Raw genomic sequence first — 21,814 nt, forward strand, 5'->3', positions numbered from 1 at the left:
CGTATGTTTACATTCTCCGCAAAGTGGATATTCCTTCAGTCTGTGTATTTATATTTATATTTTGTTGTGTGACGAAAATCATTGCTGATTTTGTAAACAGAGCGAATCCTAAATTCTCTTCAATCCGTATTCTAATCTTTCAAACCTCGAATTTTTCCTACAAGAGTAATGACAAGGAAAAAAAATTTAATATTACAAATTTTTAAAGAAAGACAAATTTTAAAACAGCATTCAATGAGAAACAAATTTTAAAATATCATTTCATAAAATATTTCTTCATTTATTAAGAAAACATAAATGAAATCAATTTAGGAGATGAAATGCATTAGAGAAAATTAGAGGTAGGAGTATTCCTAGACTTTCTTTTCTCATTAATTCACATAATTTTTTTTAAATCCAAATCTTGAAAAAATTCTGCAATCCCTCATCATCTAAAAATAAGAAGAACAATGAAAGAAAAAAATATTTTATATTAAAGAAAATTTCTTAGCTACAGCAAAGTTTAAATATTCGTATAATGAAAAACAAACTTACCAACACTATTTTTAAAATATAGCTGCATTTTTTAAAGATATGCATATGAAATTTAGTAAATGAAGTATACATAATGAAATCAAATGCAGAGGGTGGATTATTTCAAGAAGTAACACAGATAGTATTAAGCATGGACTACTGAATTCTCTTCAGAAAACTGAGAATGTAAAACTTAGGGCGCCATGAGTCTAGTACTAGCATTCGCGTACTTTTTTAATGAACGCTCCTGTTTAATGTCTATTAAACTAATTATCTGAAAATTCCGATTTAAAATATTAACAGATTTTACTCTAAAATTTTAAAGATTCGAATGCCAAAAAGCGCGAAAATTCAAGTTTTCGAATTCGAAGTCTCTTTCAGTTTTCGCAGTAATTCCATCTGTATAGTCTATACCAGTGGTCGTAAACCTTAAAACTTCACGGACCACTACATATATAATTTTATATTTGGCGGACCACTAACATGAATTTTAAAAAAAATCATTAAATCAGACCTTAAAAACAACATATTAATACGCAAAAATAATATTCAACTTTCCAATACATGTCATTCTAATTTTCATTTGTTAATATAATTTTCGAAATATTTGGTGTTCAGCAGCATGCCTTTATGGAAATTCAGGCTACGTCCCTGATTATGAGTAACAATCAAAACACTGTTAACATCTGTACATATTTCGTTCACACTGAAAAATTCTATGAAAAGTACAAAAATCTTACTTTCTTGTACAGATAGCTTCACATTTCCATATCACTGAAAAGGAACTTCACGAAAAGCAAGAATAAACCGGCAAATGCAAAGCAATATCAGTAAACTGAAAGTGTTATGCCGCCAATTTTTAATTATTGTAAACATAATAATCATCGCTTACTCAACAATGGCGCCATCGATCAACAGTTAGACAAAACAAAAACGGAAAGTTTCAGTGATGCCAATTATAAACAAGAATGCAGATAGTTCTCATAAAAATCCATCCAGCTACCTATTGACACGGAGAAAAACTACGTTACTAAAGACTACTATAGTATATGTTTGTAATTTAAAAAGAAAAAAAAATGCCAATTTGCGCTATTATTGATAACGTCAGCCTATCTGTTGATGCCAACTCTCACTTTCAAATGCCACTAGATACACCTGCAAAAGTAGCTAAAAGATTGCTAAATTCAAAAGGAATTTCGATAAAAGTAGTAGCTAAAAAGTAGTCATTTTTTAAACTGAATCTTCCTAAAATTATAAGTAATGTCCCAATTTTTCTGAGGGCCACCAAAAAGTTTTCACGGACCACCAGTGGTCAGTGCACCAACGGTTGGCGACCGCTGGTCTATCTACTTATATGTTTATTTTAACATACGCACTTTAGGGTCCTTTCTACCACACGGCTTTTTCGCAGTCATGGAAACAAGTGTTGCAGCAAATGACCAAGTCTCCTAATTTATTTTTTTCCCCAATTTATTTCTGTTTGGCTTGTTTCTCATCATGAAAAGCTTATGACTGAAGGCTGACTTGAACGACGGTTTCAGATGAGGGTGAGAAAACAAGCACTGTGCGGCGATGATGACACGTATTATAATCGCAAACGGGCGAGAGTCGGGAAGGTTTATTTTAAAGTAACATACTATAGTTGTTACACGGCATTACTAATAATACTGGGAATTTTTTTTTTTCATTTAGAATAGATTTGAATGTATTTTGCGGTATTATATGATAGTAAACAATAATATAGACTAGAATTTACATATATTTCATGCATTCATGATACATATAACAATTTTTTAATGTTTCTTAAACTGAATGATTCATCAGCCTCTCTTCAAACGATGGCAAAATGTTTACAAGTTTTTTCAATGTTCTTTATTTTAAAAATATTAAAGATGATGATATACAGCTGCACATTTTAATGCGCATTGTAAAAATATCATCTATTTCCCTTTTGCATGTGAATTCTTTCAAGCGCTTCTGAAAATTGTTACCTGAAGAGAAGTCAATCAAAATTATCATTTTTTTTTTTTATTAAATAAAACTCGCTAAATAACAGCCCTCAAAAACTACACATGTAAGCAAAATGATGCAAAAAAACAAACTGCTGTATATTTCTTTCTTCTTAATTACTTTACTATACCCCAAAGAAAAAACAACTATCATATACCAGATTGAATGCACCCGCAATTACTATGCATAGGTAATCATTAACTTGAAGGCTGACTCTGCAAAACTTGATAAATGTCATCGCGATGCGTGTATATATACAGATGAATAAATTTTAGTTTTAATTGCGTGTGCATTTTCGTCTAAAGAAATTTTTCTTGACGTCTTTCACGAGTCAATCCAAGCATTAGATGGTGTCAAAATAATAACTTTTCCTCGCCTTCATTTTGTGTCCTACAAGAAAGTAAAATTACTTCTGTTATTTAGTTCCTGAAACTAAAAAAAAGGGGGGAATTAAATTATGCTAAAATTATTTCAGCAACGAGGCCCATTAGACTCCAAATCATGTCAAGAATCATCTTTGCTTATTTGTATGGTAATATCTGGCTGGACTACTAAACAGGAGGTGGCACGTGCTACGCCCTATAAATCAGAATTTTTGTTTAGTGATAAAAAAAGTAACCTTGGTACCTTTCACACACTCGAGTGTTACAGACGCTTACAGTAAAATGCGCTTTGCATGCAAACTTGGGACTTAATAGAGCACACAAATGAGAGATAATATCCAAGTGAAACAATATATATATATATATATATATAGGTATAAGAGATGATCTTGATTAAAAATGATGCGTGAAAATTGCCCCTAGTCTAATTTAATCAAAACTATCAGCCCGAGAATTTTTTGCTGATGTGTATCATGACCGCTTCCTTAAAAATAATGAATTTTGTGCTGATATATGCTTCCTTAAAAATAATGCTGCAATGGACACATCACATCGAACATATGAAGTGAAAAAATGGGAAAAACTGATCTTCCCTCACGATAACTAAGTTGTTTAAAAAACCTTCAAATTAATGATGGATATTGAAACATATTGAAACAAAAACTAATGAATGTTCTGGAATATCAGCACAGTTTGTCAGAAACATGGCTACATTTTTGCTACTGTATATTGAAAAAAATGGTAAATAATATAATAAATCTGAAATTTAAATTTTTCATCTATATTGTTAAAAGTTGTGTGAGTCTGTCTGTCGTTTGTTTGTTAGTAATATCATTTACTCCGGAAAGGCGGGGAGTTGAGTTTTGAGATAGGCAACACCGGATTCCAAAGTTTCGTGGGAAGACATTTATATCATTTTCATATTCGTACGATTTTAGTCAGCCGAGTTATTAACTACAAATTCTGAAACGCTATATTGGCAACAAAAAATTTATTTACGAATTGGTTGTGCGGTTGTGCGAGATATTAATCATTGATTGCTACGGGTTGTGGCGAGGTATTAATTAAAAACTCTGGAGATGCTAATTTGGCAACAAAAAATGTGTTTACAAATTGTGTGTTTGCTTGAAAAGCCAGGTCATCTGGCCGGCTTGCCTGTTAACCCTTTGCGACACAGTATGTTTGGTCTGGACACACCTAAAAATTTTCTTCTGTACGCACAGAAAAATTGAATGAAAAAGGATTTATAGGTTACTATAGGTTACTCTGAACTTTCTTTATTTATATTAGATGGCAGCTCAACACAAACCAGTCCATATATTTTAGCCATATTTAGTTTTTGAAAACCCTCCTTTTCAAAGAAATCTTCCAGATTTTTTTTAGGGTATAAAAGGAATGTTTGAAAAGAAATGTCTATGTTATTTTTGGCTGTATGCTAATCTCCTTATTCTATATTAATTTAAAATTTTTATTTTGAAATCTTGCCTAAAATCAAACGGTGAACCCTAGGTGTGCTCATACCGGGCTCACCGATAATCTAGGACAACTGAGAGTCTGTATTCTTTGTTTCTCCGCATCTCATCGGTGAGTTCATTAACAACAATGCTCGTTTCAGCAATCTTTTCGAAGCTGTATTCAATCAGTGTACCCACTTTGGGCACAGCCACAGATTTAAAACGATAAGTTCTATCTTCACAAAATTTTACTTGTTTACTCCTCTAGGCCTAATTAGACTGCCTACCTTTTTTTTTTTTTTTTTTTTTTTTAAATCAAAACTCCGACTTTAAAAGGTAGCGTGCGGGAAAGGGTTAAGATCCACATGCTCGAGCTTACGTCATTAGCTAAGACGCCGTTGAGTATGCAACAGCTAATTAATTATATTTGCTGCATGGATGAATGATCCAGAATGATAAGAAAACAGTGAGATTAACAAGATGCAATTTTAACATAGCATTATTACCACTGACCGTGCACCAATGGAATAATTGAATAATGGCCGTGAAAGCATCAATGGAATAATATTTATAATTATTGTGGAAGTGTTCACCCACAGAATAACCCATAGAAAAAAGTAAAAAGCAAATCTGGTCAGTACTACAATGCATTGTTCTCCTGTTTTAAGATATCCATTGTCACTATATCCCTTCCGCTAGTCGAAATACTGTTCTCATATGATACTATGGGTTACATATGATATTATGGCTCATATGATACATCGATCAAACAAATAGCCATCTTTCATATTCACTACGTAGACAAAAATTTTGATTTAAACAGAATACAACATTAAAAATTTTTAAAGTCACTTTTCTGGCACACCATTTACACAAGTTTATAATGATTTTTCATAATTAGTTATTGAATATAAGCAACCATTCCAGTAAATTAATCCATAGGTAGTTAGCAAGGTATTATTTTAATTCACGACATGGCTGATAAATGGTTATGTAGTAAACCCTGTTACGTAAATCGCTATCATTAACATATGGCACTTTTGTTAGGTTACTAAAAATGCCATCTTAGTCAATTTATGTTATGTATTTATTTTATATACATTCAGCATTTTTGCGTTCATAGTTATCCGTTTCATTTAAGGACCTAAAAAAAATATGAATTTCTTCAGTTAGAAAAATACGTCGAAGATAAAACTGAAAGTATTGCTCTTCATTGTTTGCAAAAAAAAAAAAAAAAAAAAGTAAATAAAAACAGCATGGGATCAAAATTTTTTTAAATGTCTTTGTTCAAATGGTAGTAAACGTCCATCATCTTCCTCAAGAATACTAGCGTTGATCCTGTCTGTGTCGCAATATGTAAGTCAGAATGCGGAAGACAGTGAAATTGCGATAGCTCTTTCAAGAAAGTGTATACATGAATCCTGTTTACATGTTATTCTATACATGTTATTCTGTTTATGTCCGAAAATGTCTCTGTCTATCTTCTTCAAATTGAAGTGTTTGCAAAGGCGATGCAGCCAAATGTCATTCCAAAAACCATCGTTAGATGTCATGTTCACTGTCACAAGCACACATCAAGGTGGGGGAAAAGTTGACTTGCAACTGAGCTTTCTTTCTCTGTCGCAGAAGAAACCGTTTCATTTATACTGGAAGAATACTACTATTTTATACAATCCGCCTTTTCAAACAAGCGCTGTGGATAACGGTTCTCAATAACACTGCACGCAGGGTTAAGCTTTAAGAAAGCTGTCATGCTGAGTTGATATGTTACTGTGACAACTTCTCAGGTTTCTTAGAAGTATGAATCTAAATGAAGGGATGTCATGTACAGTTCAATTTGAGCTGTCTCCAGCTGTCTCAGCGTAAAAATGAAAAAAGAAGTACATATGGTTGTTTGTTAGTGTCGATATTCATAGAGTGTATTGTTGCCAGTATTTGCAGTAAACAGGATCCGCATATATTCATGCATACTTTGTTAAATTTTATGCTTTCCGCATCGAAGCATATGGTTTTTTATTAATTTACTAGTTTATTTCGTTGTTCAGTATGTCTACGAACTCAAAATAAACTTTAAAAGAATTGCTAAGATGTTTCTGTTTTATTTTTATATGAATGTTTATAATTTTCAGACTTATAAAAGTTTTCTAGTTCTTAGCTCCCCCCTTTTTTTCCCCTTGGTGCTTTAAAAGAGGAGAAAAATTTCTAAAATTTCCGAAAGACGGCAATAAAGATGAACTGGAATCCTTTTTTTTTTTTTTTTTTTTTTTTTTTTTTTTTTTTTTTTTTTTGTTCAGCAAATTCTATTTGATGTCATATAACCTTGTCACAACATAACTGTTAATTTTTTATGACGTATTTTTTATGGCAAATTCCTTCAAAATTGTCCCTATAGGCTTTCCAGAGATATTTCGGCATGAAAATCTTTACCATATCTATCCTTTATTTCCGTTTCTGCTATAGTATGAAGAAAGTTTGGTTTATTTGGTTTATTAGGTTACGGCAAAACATACTAGGATTATCTGGCTGAAAGAAGGGATACCTTCGTAGAGGATTTTCTAAGGGAAATTGACTCTTATCATATCATCTTCTTCTGGAACATAGTCATAAAACTTCAAACATAGAATTCCGCCTGATTCCACCTCTAGCCTTCTTCTAAAGTTAGATGATTCGCTTCGGAAATGATTCAAAGAAACAATGCATTTCATTGTGCGAATTTACTCCGATTCCAGAAAATGGAATTGAAGCTCTTTTACAGTTCACGGACAGCTCGTGTTGGAAGCGTGTGAGGAATAGGAATTTGGTATTCGTTCACGAACTAGTTCGCTTCAATGAGCGAGCTTGCACCTAATGGCGGAAAAAGAACTCAGCTCTTGTTGGAAGCTTACCAGGAATTTCGATTTCCATTTTAAAGGAGAAAAGAATTTTTTTTTTTTTTTTTTTCCCTCAAGTTAAAACTTTGTTTAATTTTTATCACTTCCCAATTGTTATTAATTACTGAAACATTTATATTCAAGAATTTTGTTCTTAGTTCTTTGTAGAAAGATTTTAGGAAATCTCAAAACTACGGTTAAAAGAAATCAATTCAAGGAGTTAGCGTTTGATTGAGTCAATTCTTCCGAACCCACTCTTTGATCGATTCTTTCCGCGTTTCGCTCCATCTTATCCAACAGCTCTTTATTCAGCCGTAGTGCTGTATCTTTTTTCATCAAGGTTATTGTCAGTGAGTGGTGAGTCAAAAAAGGAACGATTCATTTTAATGAGAGAACATGAGAGAACTGTTCTGATCCTTACCTCATAAAAGAACGGTTTTGTCCATTTACCCTGTAACCAGCTAGTAGTACGTTGCCAATACAGTTGTTAGTAATTTTATGCTACGAGTTCTTATTCTGGTCAAAATTTGCAAGTTATCGTAGGCTGATAACCCTTTTCAGAGCTCTAACTTATTTTTGTAAAAAGCGGTAAGATTCTTATCTCAGAAGTCTTTCCGCAACTCTTTTCTTGTACTTTGATGGCATAGTTCCTAGGGATCAAAATATTATAACCGTTACGTCTGTTATTAAATCAAGGGTTGATTGAAGAGTTACGAGACGAGAATGGCAAAAAACTGTTAAAAACAATGGAGTACATAAAAGCGATAAAAAGTCTCAGTCAAAAATATTTTTTGTTAAATTAAGTTTAATAAAATAGAGATATTAAAAAATATATACCAAATTCTACAACATTAAGAAGCTAAAATTTTTAGAGCTAATTTTTTAAAATCTTTTCTCGTGGTTTTTACAAAACTTGGCACTTTGGCATAATTTGAGCCGTAGAATTGAAATATGAAAAAAAATAAGTACGTCATTTCAACCGTTTCTTTATTTCCCACGATTATGTTATGTACGTCCGTGATCATTCACGACAAACTGAATTAGGGAGTTTCTAAAACTCACAGTCACGTCTGTTCAGTACCAAGTGCGTACATGTGTTGAGTCTGTACTACGTTTTTGATGTCTCGAAAGCGAGACTTACGATATATAGAAGATTTATATATAGCATTGTTCTATTATAGGTATTTTGACACAAAATCCGACTTTTCTAAAGTGACATACCTTTTTTTTTTTTTTTTTTTTTTTTTTTTTTTCATATTTCGATTCTACTATTAAAATTAAGCCCAAATATCAAATTTTATAATATTTGGTAAGAAAGTTAGCAAAAATATAAAAACTTTACCTTGGCGCACTTTTTTATCAATGTGCGCCAAAAAATATTCACTTGGTGAAATTCTTAATTTATAGTAACCTATGTTATTTCTACTTTTTTAGTTGTGTACCAGCGGGAAAAATATGGTGTATCAATTCATTCTTTCAAATAATTTTAACAAAGCGCATAAATCCTATTTAGCATTATTATTGCTCATAACAAATATACCAAATTTCAAATCTAGTCAATATATTAATTCATGTACATCTTTGGAAATTTTGAATAAAAAGCTCTAATTTTTTACAGATATTCTTAGAAATATATCAACTTTAAGGTGATTGCAAAAATTTTATAGCTTATAATTCAAAACGTTTTTCGTTTAAAAACAAATCAGAAAATATCTGCAAATTTTATTTAGAGTGCACCTGAATTTCGAGTTGTGAATAAAGGAATCAAGTAAGTTTAATAAAATAGAGATATTAAAAAATATATACCAAATTCTACAACATTAAGAAGCTAAAATTTTTAGAGCTAATTTTTTTAAATCTTTTCTCGTGATTTTTACAAAACTTGGCACTTTGGCATAATTTGAGCCGTAGAATTGAAATATGAAAAAAAAAATAAGTACGTCATTTCAGAAAGGTCCGATTTAGTGTCAGAAAACCTGCGTTAGGAGCAATGCCATGTATAAATCAAATATATATATACTAAGTCGCACTTCCGAGGAATGAAAATCGCAACTTAAATTTTGCCAAATAAGCCCCAGTAGAACAGGTTTTTTGTTTTCCGATTAGGTCTTACTTTCAGGGAAAAACGGTATAGTGCTCAACGAAAATTAAACTGACTGCTATTAAAGGAAATAACAGGAATTTTTATTTGTCCTAGTCATTTCTTTCTCGCAACTTTTCAGTGTCATCTCTATTTTGCCACAGAAAATAATGCCATTCTTTACTGAACAACCTACAAGTCACATCCAGTATGAAATTTGTTTCCGGTGCTTCTTAAAGCAAGTGCTGTACTTTTATAAATGGTCGTGTACTGAAACTTAATGTTACGTTTTCTGGTTTGAAATTAATTTAAACTCAATATTCATCTTAACGGTTAACACACGAATTTATCTTAAATTGTTAAAAATCTATTTAAAGGACAATAAGTCATATTAGAATCAAAATGAAAATTTATTAAGTTACTTCTGCTCGTTTACAACAGATATTTTAACTCAAACTAAAACGATATCTTTTCGTGTAAAAATATTACAAGATACGGTTATTTGCCTTGCTACCTAAGATTTCAGTTTATCATAAACAAAATTCTAATTTCAAAATTGAACACCTGACAGGCTACACTGCCTTTGAAATCGTAAAGCACTTAACAACTACTATAGTCTCTTACTTGTAGAATATGCATTCAAAGCCATTTCTCCCTCCGGTCTTCCCTCGCAAACGTGGTAATGACTGATGCGTAAGATGATCGAGTCCTCTAATTTGCGAATGACGACACATATTAAGATCCTAAACGAAGGTTTACGATCTTGAAGGGCCTATTTTAAAGTAAAAGTCTGTAGAACTCTGGCCTTTCACCGTCTGAGGCTGTAGCTAAGCCCTAGGTCCACCGTCTGAACACTCCCTATCCCCCGTTCTCACCTGTGGAACAAGATTATTCTGTAGCGAATCAAAGAAGGTAAAGTTGCACACGCGGGAATGTGCAGCTGTCTCAGCGAAATCATCAGCCAGATGTCAGTTCATCTTTGCTTCGCCATGATTGGTCGGTTAGCATGAAGTTAAAATATTTAAACAAAATCCTTGTACACAAATTTTCGTGATGTAGTATTAGCTGGTTACCTACCCAAGAAAGTTCGACTTATTTTTTTGTGACCATAAAACTATCTCTTTTACAGATTTAGCAGGAACTATCTCAGTGACCCAAAGGCGATGCAGTGCAGTTAACACTAACTCCTACTTTTCTTGTCGCCGACAGAAGATGGCCACCAGAAACTTCTTTCTTACTTAGGTCCAGTCGAACAAAACATTTGCTCTTACAAATGCACCTTACTATATTACTTACTTACAGAGGAAAGGGGCGCATTTGCCTTCTGAAACTCAGTGGCAACATATGATCTGCTTCCTAGTTCTAAACTATGCAACATTCCATTAAATTTGTGCAATTTACTGATGAGAGAATATTGTGACATGAACCAAGAAGGAAAGGATGGTGTTTAACTTAATTCTAACGTTTTGTAAAACTTAGGTATAATTCTCATAATATGTGTAAAAATTAGATAATATTGTAGCATACGTATGGGCTCGTAATGCATTAAATGCACACAGAACCGATGACAGCTTTATAAAATGTTTTTACCAAAAGAAATACTTTACAATTCTGGAAATTTCCTCGAAAATACTCGTACAGCTCTTCTCAATATCACAGAACACAATCAGTAGTTACATTTCAAACTACTGAGAATGTTAAACAGAGCTCATTGCGAAGCGCATCTAAAGAGCGAAGCTCACACGGAGATATCTCGGTACTCCGAAGTCGACTCTGAACTGAAAAAATGAGAACTGATGCTCTCTCCGAGTTTCTACAGTTTTCCCCGACCGCCTAGAAATTCCTAGTACCTTCCATTTCTCGAAATTACTGAAAGGTATATACGATTACAGTTACATGTAACGTATATACGGTTACAGTTACATATAGGACAGTAATTCAATTACAGTACCACTCACAGTTATGCAGAAACCGAAACAAAACATCGCCAAATGGTGGTCAATTCTGTTGACGTTTGGCGATTTCTCGCCAAATTTGGCTACAAATCAGTATTGAATAGACTTGCCCCTGTAATCTTATCTTTCAGACGAAATTCTGGTTCTTCAGACTTTTCATGTTATATTATACGAAAGCTACTACAATTTCCTATATAATGTCACTAAAATTATTTACATATGTATATAACATTCGTAACATTATGCAGAAAATTTGTTAAACTTGCAGAAAATTAAGCTTAAAGGGCATATTCTAGCTATGATGATTATTTATGAACATTAAACTGAATATGCACTATCCTAGTGGTTTTCGATAATAATTGCAATGATCACATTTTTTCACAGGCAGCCGGGAGGCAGCGTACGCTTACGCCGCGGTGTCTGCAGGAGTGACCTACGCTATTACACAAAGTTGTAGCCGAGGGAAGCTACGGAACTGTGGTTGCGACACGAGTCGAGATGGCATGCTGGATGCCGAAGGTGGCTGGAAGTGGGGCGGATGCAGTGCGGACATAAGATATGGCATACGCATGAGCAGACAGTTCCTGGATGTGCGGGAAATTGAAGGCGATGAGCGTTCGCTCATGAACCTGCACAATAACAGGGCTGGAAGGAAGGTGAGTGGATTCTGTGTTCTGCATGACCTCAAAGTGATCTGTGGCGATTGGCTGTCGTATATAAGACAAAGCCGAAAATTCGCACTAAACAGTTGTTCTTCCATAATGTTTTCAATGTGTGATACGGCATTTACAGAATTAAAATTTAGAAACCTGAAGTTTAATCAAAGAACTTCAGCTTTAAAAAAACTACGAAATAATTAAGAAAAACGTTTAAAGTGACATCATAATAAGATGTACGATAGATTGGATGGATTAAATGTAAGAAATACCGAAGAATTTCCGTTCGAACTAATAGCTTGTGTCCAGTTCTGGAAGACAATAAGATGCATTTTTACTTAATCAGATTGGAAAGCAAATTAAAATATTGCTAAAAACTGCGCGCATTGATTTTAAATCACATATTTTGATAACCAATAACACACAGATTAAATCTGAAAGTTAAATGTATTTCGTTATATCGAATGGCAACACACTGTGGTGCGGGGAGAGGAAGAAATTTTATTTATGGTAATGGGAATACATTGCTATAAAATATTCGAGTTTGTTGATTAAATTTGAAAACCAGCACTTATTACTTTGCAAAATGACAACACACTAGCGTGCAGAAAATAAAATGCTTTATCTCAAGCAGTGGCAATAGATTGCTATTGAGTCGCTGAGTTTGTTAATCAAAATTTTATTAAATTAATACCAACTATGAAATAAAAAAATCTAAAGGTTTTCAGATTTTATATTACCCCCAAAGTGGACTTTTATTAACGCTTTGCGTGTTAACTTTATTCATTAAACATCATGTTCACTTAAACCATAAAATTCAATTCAACAGCAATATCACAAAATAATTTAAAAGCAGCATATGTTTCGAATTTCCGATACACAGTCTCGCGTGCTGGAGATAAACTTTTTTTTTTTTGGTTCCCTACTGTGTTGCCGTTGCTCATTTTGAAATTGTTGAGTTTTTTAATCAAAAATTCATTAAAGTGTACAAAATATGAAATCGTTAATAAAACAAATTTCATATTAGGGTTTCCAGATGTCCATATTCGGTGGAGGATTACGTTATTCAAAATTTGATGGCTCTAGGTGCCATTTACCACAATGCAAAAAAACATACATACATTTATGCAGATTCATCATTATTTAATTTCTTTTAAATATAACACAAGGCGATAATATTTGGTGGTAACAATTTGAAAAGTGAAACGGACATAATTTCACATTTTGTGCGAATTTAATGACATTTGGCTTAAGAAATTGGACGATTTAAAAGCAATCAGTTGCCACTCGGCAAATCGTAAGATATATATGCCTTAAGTTTAAAAGACTCGGTGATTTATGAGAATTATGTTGCCAATGGATGAAACTTAAAACGTATGTCTTTCAAATTTAATCGACAAACGCAGCCATTTAAAAAAAAAATAACGTATTGCCTCTCGGCAAAGCACAAAATATTTGTCTTTAAAATTTAATCAACAAATTCAGCGATTTAAGAGAAATGTATTTCCACTGCCCGAAATAAAATATTTTTATCTCCCACACAAATAGTGTATTATCATTCGGCAAAGGGTAAGATAATTCCTTTCTCTTTCTAGTTTAATCTGTCTCTCGTTTATTAAAGAACTAAGCGAGTTAGAAGCAATAAGAGCAGTTTTTATCTCTGTTATTAATTACTGCCTGAATGCAATGAAATTGCACTATCTGGGTTCACTAAAAATTACTATAGATATATATATTCGTTTTTAGAATAATTATTTCAGGCGGCCAGTATTGAATTACAGAAATAGAAACGACAATATGTATAGTGTGAATTTACTTTTTATACACAGTGAGAGAACAAAATATTCCCATTTTATTGAGGAAATTTTATTTTGATGTGGTAACATGAAATCGAAACCGCAACATCTTAGACTGCGGCTCAAATTAAAGACAAGTTTGTTTTCCATAAGGCAAGATAGCTCAGTTTTCCTGGTTGTAGTGTCGTAAAATTACGGCGGCCACAACAATACACTTCTAATGCAACCAGCAAAAAATTTACAACATTTTCTTAACATAGCCGAGACATTTTCCCACGACTATAATTTTCTGTATTTGAACATTTCCCGTTTACCACAAACAAGACATAATACCGTAAGGTGAATAGGGTTACACAATGTCCTATTTTGTAAAGGCCAATAAATGTATTTTATCGCAGGGAAGATTGTCCGCACTTTTTGTCCCGACCGCTTTTACTTAGTGTTCACACACTTCGAAATCGTAAAACTACTCCCGCAAACTACAATACGGCATAATAAACGTCGCTTAAACTCTTCACGTACAAAAGATAGTTTTTCAAAAAGTTACATTTTCAGTGAAAAAAAAAATAATAACGATCCTCAGAGACCAGAGAAAAGCGCAACTTATCACATCATCAAAGCTGAAATTCTGGAGATAACTTATAGATATCACGATAGAAAAATGCATTCTTGTCAGCCTTTCACGGCAGCAGCCCATGTGTAACACTTTTCCCAGTCTTTGTGAGGTAGTTTCAGCAACAACTTTTATTATGCCCAGATGAAAGATAAAGGAAGAAAGCTGTTGCAAAACTATTGATCTGTACTCCTGAAGCAGCTAGTTCTGGCTTGATAATATAATCTTGCTTATTCTATTCAATTTTAAAATGAAATCAAAAAAAGTTCTACAACCGCCATAAACAAGGTTTTATTGCTTCTATATTATACATTACTAAAATTTTCTACTCAGAAAATAGGCTTCTAAAATTGTGACTTTTATTAATCCAAAGGGGCTTTGTCCCTGAAGGACTATTGTTTTCATTCTGCGATCTTCCATTGGTTTACTATAAATGTCTGTTTCACTTTTCCGAATGTTGCCACCAATTGTTAGAGTCCTGCATTATATTTGAAGAAATTAAATAATGAAAAATCTGCATAAATGTATGTCTATTTCTCGCATTGTGATAAAACAACGGTACAGAGAGCCATCGAGTTTTGAATGACGTAATCCTCCTAACAATATGCATCGGCATGAGGAAGACCAAATTTGAAATTTGGAATTTGTGTTATTATCTGATTCATTTCTACCATCATTTGAAACATTGTGTTATGGTGCATTTGATTTACCAATCTTTGACTGATTATCTAATTCATTTCAACTGTCCTTGAAACTATGTTATGCTGCATTTAATTTAAGAAATAATATTTTCTAAAACTTTAACGAATTTTTGAATAACAAACTCAACGATTTGAAAGCGAGCAATGACAACACTCTACGGGGGAAAACAGACCTTTTCATCTCCAGCGCGCGGAACTGTGTATCGAAATTCTAAAGATACGATCATTTTAAAATTATTTCGCGACATTGCTATTGAACTGAATTTTATGGTTTAAGTGCAAAGAACATAATATTTAATAAATAAAGGTAACCCACAAAACGTTGAAAAAACGCTCCTTTGGACGTAATTTAATATCTAAAACCTTTCAGATTTAAAAAAAAAAATTTTTAATTTTAGTATAAATCTTTTTTGTGTCGGTATTAAATAATTTAAAAAACACACTAGAATTATACCTAATTCCTAAATTATAATTCCACTACATTAGAAGCAACTATCAAAAGAAGTACTAAATTTTTTTAATCAATATTTTATGTAAAATAAAGCTTTCTAAACTTAAGTTACCTTTTTAATCTTACCATAAGTCCCAGTTTCAGTATTAGATGTGTAAAAATTATAATTAATTACTAAGAAATTTCCTTTCCGTAACGTGTAAATCGACCCAAAACTTCCTCTGTTCGTATTTTTGCTAGAGATTGCACTGAACGGCGAGAGGCTTGATCGCAGTTGTTCTGCTGTGTTTTTATTTATTACCGTAAGAGTATATTAGCAGATGTATAAATGTTTGGAAACTACTAATATGCTCTTAGTGTTAGAAAAATGAACGATTCTTGTCTTTTATTTTCCTCGCATCATTTATACCATCCTTTGATTTACTATCTTTGTTCAGATTATCTGATTCAGTTCTTCCATCCTTTGAAACACTGTATTAAGCTGCACTGTATTAAGCTGCATGTCATTCTTTGGCAGATCATTTAATTCATTTCTACTGTCCTTTGAAGCTACGTTATGCTGCATTTAACAACCTTTGACCGATTATCTGATTCATTTCTACCATCATTTGAAACATTGTGTTATGGTGCATTTGATTTACCAATCTTTGACTGATTATCTAATTCATTTCAACTGTGCTTGAAACTATGTTATGCTGCATTTAATTTAAGAAACTTTGACTGATTATCTGATTCATTTTTACTATCATTGGAAACTTAGTGTTATACTGCATTTGATTTTTGACTGATTATCTAATTCACTTCTACTGTCCGTTGAAACGTGTTACTCAGCATTTGATTGACCATCTTGAACTGGTCATCTCATTAATTTCTACTGTTCTTTGAAACTCTTAAGCTATGCTGGAACTGATTTATCATCCTTAGACTGATCAAGTAAGTCATTTCTACCATCCTTTGAAACACTGTATTACACTGCATTTGATTTACTATCTTTCCATCCTTTGACTGATCTCTGGATTCATTTCTACCCCGCTTTGAAACAGTATGTTATGCACTGCTGTATTTATCCCTTTCTCACTCATCTTTTGCGGATTAAGTTCAAGTTCCAGAATTCACAGGTCCGAGAACTCATAAGTCTTAGAAAAAATTCATAGGTCAGAGGGAATATATTCTAGTATAGAATACGCTTTAAAATACTTTATTTAATAATGCAGTATATAATGTAATTGTAGTTCACTAAATACTTTATTATTATTGTTAATAAAGCTCATAATGTCTTACTTGCAAAATTTATTAATTAAACTTAACCGTAATTATGTATATCACGAACACTTTATTTTATGCAGCTATTTAATCACTTTAATGTTTATGTTATTTAAAATAACAGAGACGGCCGCAATATCTGTGAAGTATAATAAAACTATATATATCTATAATATGCACTCTTTTTTTTTCTTATTAAAGAAATGTCTGTGATTATTTTATTAAAGTCAAAAAACGCGTATTACATGTGCATCGATTTCCTTAAGTTTATTAAATGCATTAAGTCGTGATCAGAGACACCAAGAATCAATTTTTTTCACTATTAATGCTGGTAGTAAACTATCATATTCCGCCTGATTAAAGACTGATTGGTTAACTTGCCAGTTTTCTTCTTGCGCTACTTGATCAGAATATCAATGACTTACAAAGACTAATTACGTAACTCTATACTTTGTGCATTCTTCGTAAATGGATTATTAAAATCACGTTTAACAAGATAATTATTTTATTGACTGACTGCATCACATGTGCTACATAGCATTCATAGGGTTTCGAAATTTTTTTACGAGTCGCAATTAATAAACATTTAAATTCTAATGAGTGCTCATATGGTATTTATAATCTTTATTCATTAAATTAATTTTATAAACCACATTAAAAATTATTTATTATTTAAATATACGTTATAATTACTCGTTTTAAACGTTAAACTTGCAGTTATCATCTTGCTTAACAGCTAAATGACTACAGTTAATTGCTTAAGTAATAGCTTAAATAAAATTTACGAAACTAAAATTTTGTGTGCAAGCTAAATAGCGGTGGTAAAAAAAAAAGGAAAAAATAAACAATATTTTTTATATACACATTACATAAACTCCTTACTGAAATCAGCCAAATTTGTGGTGGTTAAATCGTGTTATTATTAGATTTAAGATGTAAGGTACATCCCCATACCCTCATTTCTGGAGGTGTAATGAAATTCTAATAAAGTTTGATTCAAAATTACTACTTTTTTAGAAATCTTATAATATCCAAAACACTTTACGCAACCTTTAGGATAATGCATCATTTTTGTCTATCAGTGTTAAAAATCGCAGAAATCGTTCCATCTGCATGAAATTTACTTAATGTATCTGGTTATCAATGTGCCATTTGCACGATACTAAGGATCAATAGTCTATTTTCCACAACGTAATAGAGAAAGAAAAAGAACGAAGAGAAATTCCACAACGAAACTGCTAGAAAAAGGCTGCAAGCTACACGATTTTGCTTTTGCCTTTCCCTCTTCTAAAAATCTGAATTCTCAGAAATATATTATTGCTATAAAAAATCATTTACTTGTCCTTAAAACTGGAACATTAAGCTGATACTACAAATCCCTATTTTCGACTTTCAGATATTGTGAAACTTAAGAAGCATACAAAATAAATATTAAATGAAATCTTAGTATGCTTTAAAGTAAAAATGAATTATATTAACGCTCATGCTGTACTTTTGTATGCTTAAAAAAATCATAAGCCAGAACTTGTTAATACTGTTCAAGGATTTCAAAACTTTCAAGTGGTAGCTTTTAGCTATATATATATGTAAGATAAAAAATATGAAACTCAAAATTACTAATTTTAATTTGGCTACGTCCTCTTCCTGTAATCTAAAGTACGTCAGAGGAAGAAAAACCTAACCCAGATTAGGTCATCTGCAATGCCATAAAGCTCATGTCCAATAGCAATCCGAAGTTTAAACCAAGGATTCAAATCTTTAAAATACACTTTTGCTGAAAAGCGCTATAACTTTTCTACTTCCCCTTTCCTGCTTACACGTGTCTCACTGCTTCACTGTATTGTCTATGATCTCAACCATGTGATAAGTTTTAAATAGAATGTGAGGTTCTTGTCACCCCCAGTGATGTGCAAACCAAGAATATATGCCCTAAGAAATTATTCTTCAAAACAAATAACGTGTTGCGAATATCCAGCTGTTTGTGGTTTTCCAAATTTTATCCATCTGTTACGCATCCTATTTGTATAACAGCAGCCATCTCCTAACATCTTGACCATGACTTCAAAACTATTGGTGCATTCTCTTCTCGAGTCCTGTCTGAGTAAAATATCCCAAACACATACACAGAGACACATATGTGTAAGATATAAAATACGAAAAGAAATCACTAACAAAATTACTAATTTAAGCAATAGTTCTTTTAATTCCTGTTTTAATTTGGTCACGTCCTATTCTTGTCTTTAAATCTAAAGTGTGTCACCTGAAAACTAATCCTCAAAATTATGTAATCATGCCTGCAGTGTGATGAAATCTTAGCCAATCAGATTCAAGAAATAGTTTACTATATAATATATATATATATATATATATATATACTAGTGCTTTGCTGTTGCGTGCTCATTTTTTCTACTTCGCTCGCTACTGCTTAAGACGTATCGCTTAGCCTTTGCTAGCTATTGTCCATTTGTCTAAAAAATGTTATCGGTATGGGATTGTGGAAGCACATAGAGCATCCATTATGATATGTGATGGAAAGTTATATTTGTCCTGAAAATTATGTTATCAAGAAATAAAATTATGTGTTAAAATTACGGCTACGGTCTGTCTTCGAGTACCATGCTTCTAACCTCACAGTAAAGCCTTCCCAAGTTATTACAACGCAAAGAACCATCGTCAGACTGCAGCTATTCTCCAATCATCCCCTTACACACATGCGTACACAAACACACACCATATATACATATAAAGAGTATGCGCCGCTTAAAATGATCACGTTTGGTTCACGGCCATTTTGATAACATTAAACGATGAAGAAATATATCCTTCAAAATAGCAATTTAATTTAATTAATTAAATATAAATATGACTAGAAACATGTAAATACGTACTTTCACAGCATTTTAATTAGAAAAATGAAACTGTGAACTGTATATAATTATTTAATTCAAAAATTCATTTAGGAACTTTTCAAAACGTTTTTGGTTATTACTTAACCGATGCTCTACTTTAATGCTTAGAGGGCTCCCTCATTGAAAGAGAACATGCCAATGTAAAATTTTAAACTAAGCGAAAAAAAGCAACCTTAGTTTGGCATGCATGTTTTCAGGGAGAAAATATTCTGCCCCCCCCCCTTTTTTTTTTTTTTTCTCTTAAAGAAGAGGAACTTGCGCCCGATCGCTATCAAATTCGAGTTATTTGAAATCTAGGTCAAACTAAGGTTACTTTTCAGCCTAATCTTTCACAAACGTTTAAAGTCGAAATAGTTTCTCATATATTATAGCAACCACTTTGATAGAGTTCGCCAAATTTTCAGAAGGAGCCAAACTCTGGCAACCAAGAGCATAAATTTTCTTCAAGCAACCATGCTCATAAAAGTTCTTTAATTAAGCAACATCGGCATTTTACGTGTGCACTTTGTTTTTGTTGTTGCTGTTGTATTCCAAGTTCCAACGGTTTTTATACCCAAATCTTGTTATTTTCTTCCTTCAATACAGTTTTAAAATATGACTTGTTCAATTTGCTAGTAACGGAAGTAACTGTAGTAAAAGTTCTGAAAGAATACAGTATTTTTATGCAAAATCGTTAAAGGGAATAATGATGAGATGCATCTGGTAGATAGCCGTTGAGCAATGTGAAGTTCCTACAATTCTCTGATCTTTTGAAAGTGAAAACCGACTGCTATGTGTACATAAAACAGAAGAACAGAGCTAAAAAATTAGAGAAGGATATTGAGAAAAATATGTTTTATTTTTTAATGTATCATGCAATTCTTATTTAAAAATTTAAATTTTATACTTTTAATTTTATAGTGTTTTTCTTTTGTTATGTTGATATTGTTTGCCGACTTACAATAAATATCGATAGTTTGGGAAATGTTTTTAAGAAATTCATGAAGATCGCCAACTTGCACGTGATAAATAACTTTAACGAATGAAAAATCAGTTGCGCCAAGGTATTTGTGCTAATAAGTAAGTACCTCGAAAACAAGCTGTTTGGCGATTTAATTCCTTACTTGGCGATATTTCTCTGACACTTGGCAAGTTTTATAATAATTTATTTTAATCGGTGTCCGCTGAAACCGTCGCGAATGAAAACGGCGCGAAGAAAACAACGCAAAGCAAAAATGTGATATAAAACATCGTAGGAGAAAAGAAAGCATAGAGAAAACATCGCAGTTCTAAAATATTGTGGTACAAAATATCGTCATCGAAAATAAACCGGTTCGAAAACTTCGCAGATTAAAAACATTGTCGTCGAAAATATCGTAATAAAAAATAAAGTGCCTACAAATCTTCGCATGACGATAGGTATTAAAGTAACCAAGCTTCTACTATATATTATTATTAAAATAACTAGGTGTATAACATCGCAGACATGCATTTTTCAGGTGTAAAAAGCTGTAAATGCATTTTTGCATACTTACTTGGGAGCGGAAGAAGAAAAAAAGAAATATTTTTACTTTTACGTTTCATATTTCTGAATGAACTAATAAATTTTTGCTAAAAATGTATAAAGGAAACTTAAAAATTGAAAGCAAGCATTTAAAAATTGAAAATGAGTAGAAAATTAATGCAACTTATAGCACTTAATAGAATTTTAAATTTATATAGTTAATTAACAAAGGTCATTAATAAATTAATATTTTTATAAAGTTTTACTCATAATTTTTCATGAAAAATACAGCCTAAAATGTTTAGGAAAAAGAAGATAAATACCTCTATAAAAATTCCTTAGTTAAATTATCAAATTATTTTCTTTCACGTTTGTAAATCTGATAATGTTTTGGTGAAAATTATATCTCGTTTTGTTTCCGTTTATTCTTATTGTTAACATTTCTTGCACTTCCAAATCTATATGCTAATATGTATTTACAACTTTTAAAACATGAAAAAGCATATATGCGATGTTATCATCATGCGGTGATTTGTAGTTGCTTTATTTTTTACCACGTTATTTTTAAACTGCGAAGTTTTTGAACTGCTTTATTTTCGACAACGATATTTTGTACCACAATGTTTTAGAACTGTGATGTTTTCTCTTTGCTTTCTTTTCTCCCACGAAGTTTTGCA

At 32.1% G+C, this 21,814-nt stretch overlaps 1 protein-coding gene across 2 annotated transcripts in view; it reads left to right on the forward strand.

The window, feature by feature from the left end:
• The window catches only part of LOC118190940 (protein Wnt-7b-like), a 385,777-nt gene that overhangs the window by 329,450 nt on the left and 34,513 nt on the right, over nt 1-21,814 (forward strand). For both annotated transcript variants that reach the window (XM_085819318.1, XM_085819320.1), the window contains exon 3: nt 11,650-11,921. In XM_085819318.1, the coding sequence (XP_085675444.1) occupies nt 11,650-11,921 (272 nt within the window). The remainder of the gene's footprint in view (nt 1-11,649; nt 11,922-21,814) is intronic.

This window comes from Stegodyphus dumicola, chromosome 6, assembly GCF_044657685.1.
Source record: "Stegodyphus dumicola isolate Sdum_Otavi_A_Nest chromosome 6, ASM4465768v1".
Classification (NCBI taxonomy): domain Eukaryota; kingdom Metazoa; phylum Arthropoda; class Arachnida; order Araneae; family Eresidae; genus Stegodyphus; species Stegodyphus dumicola.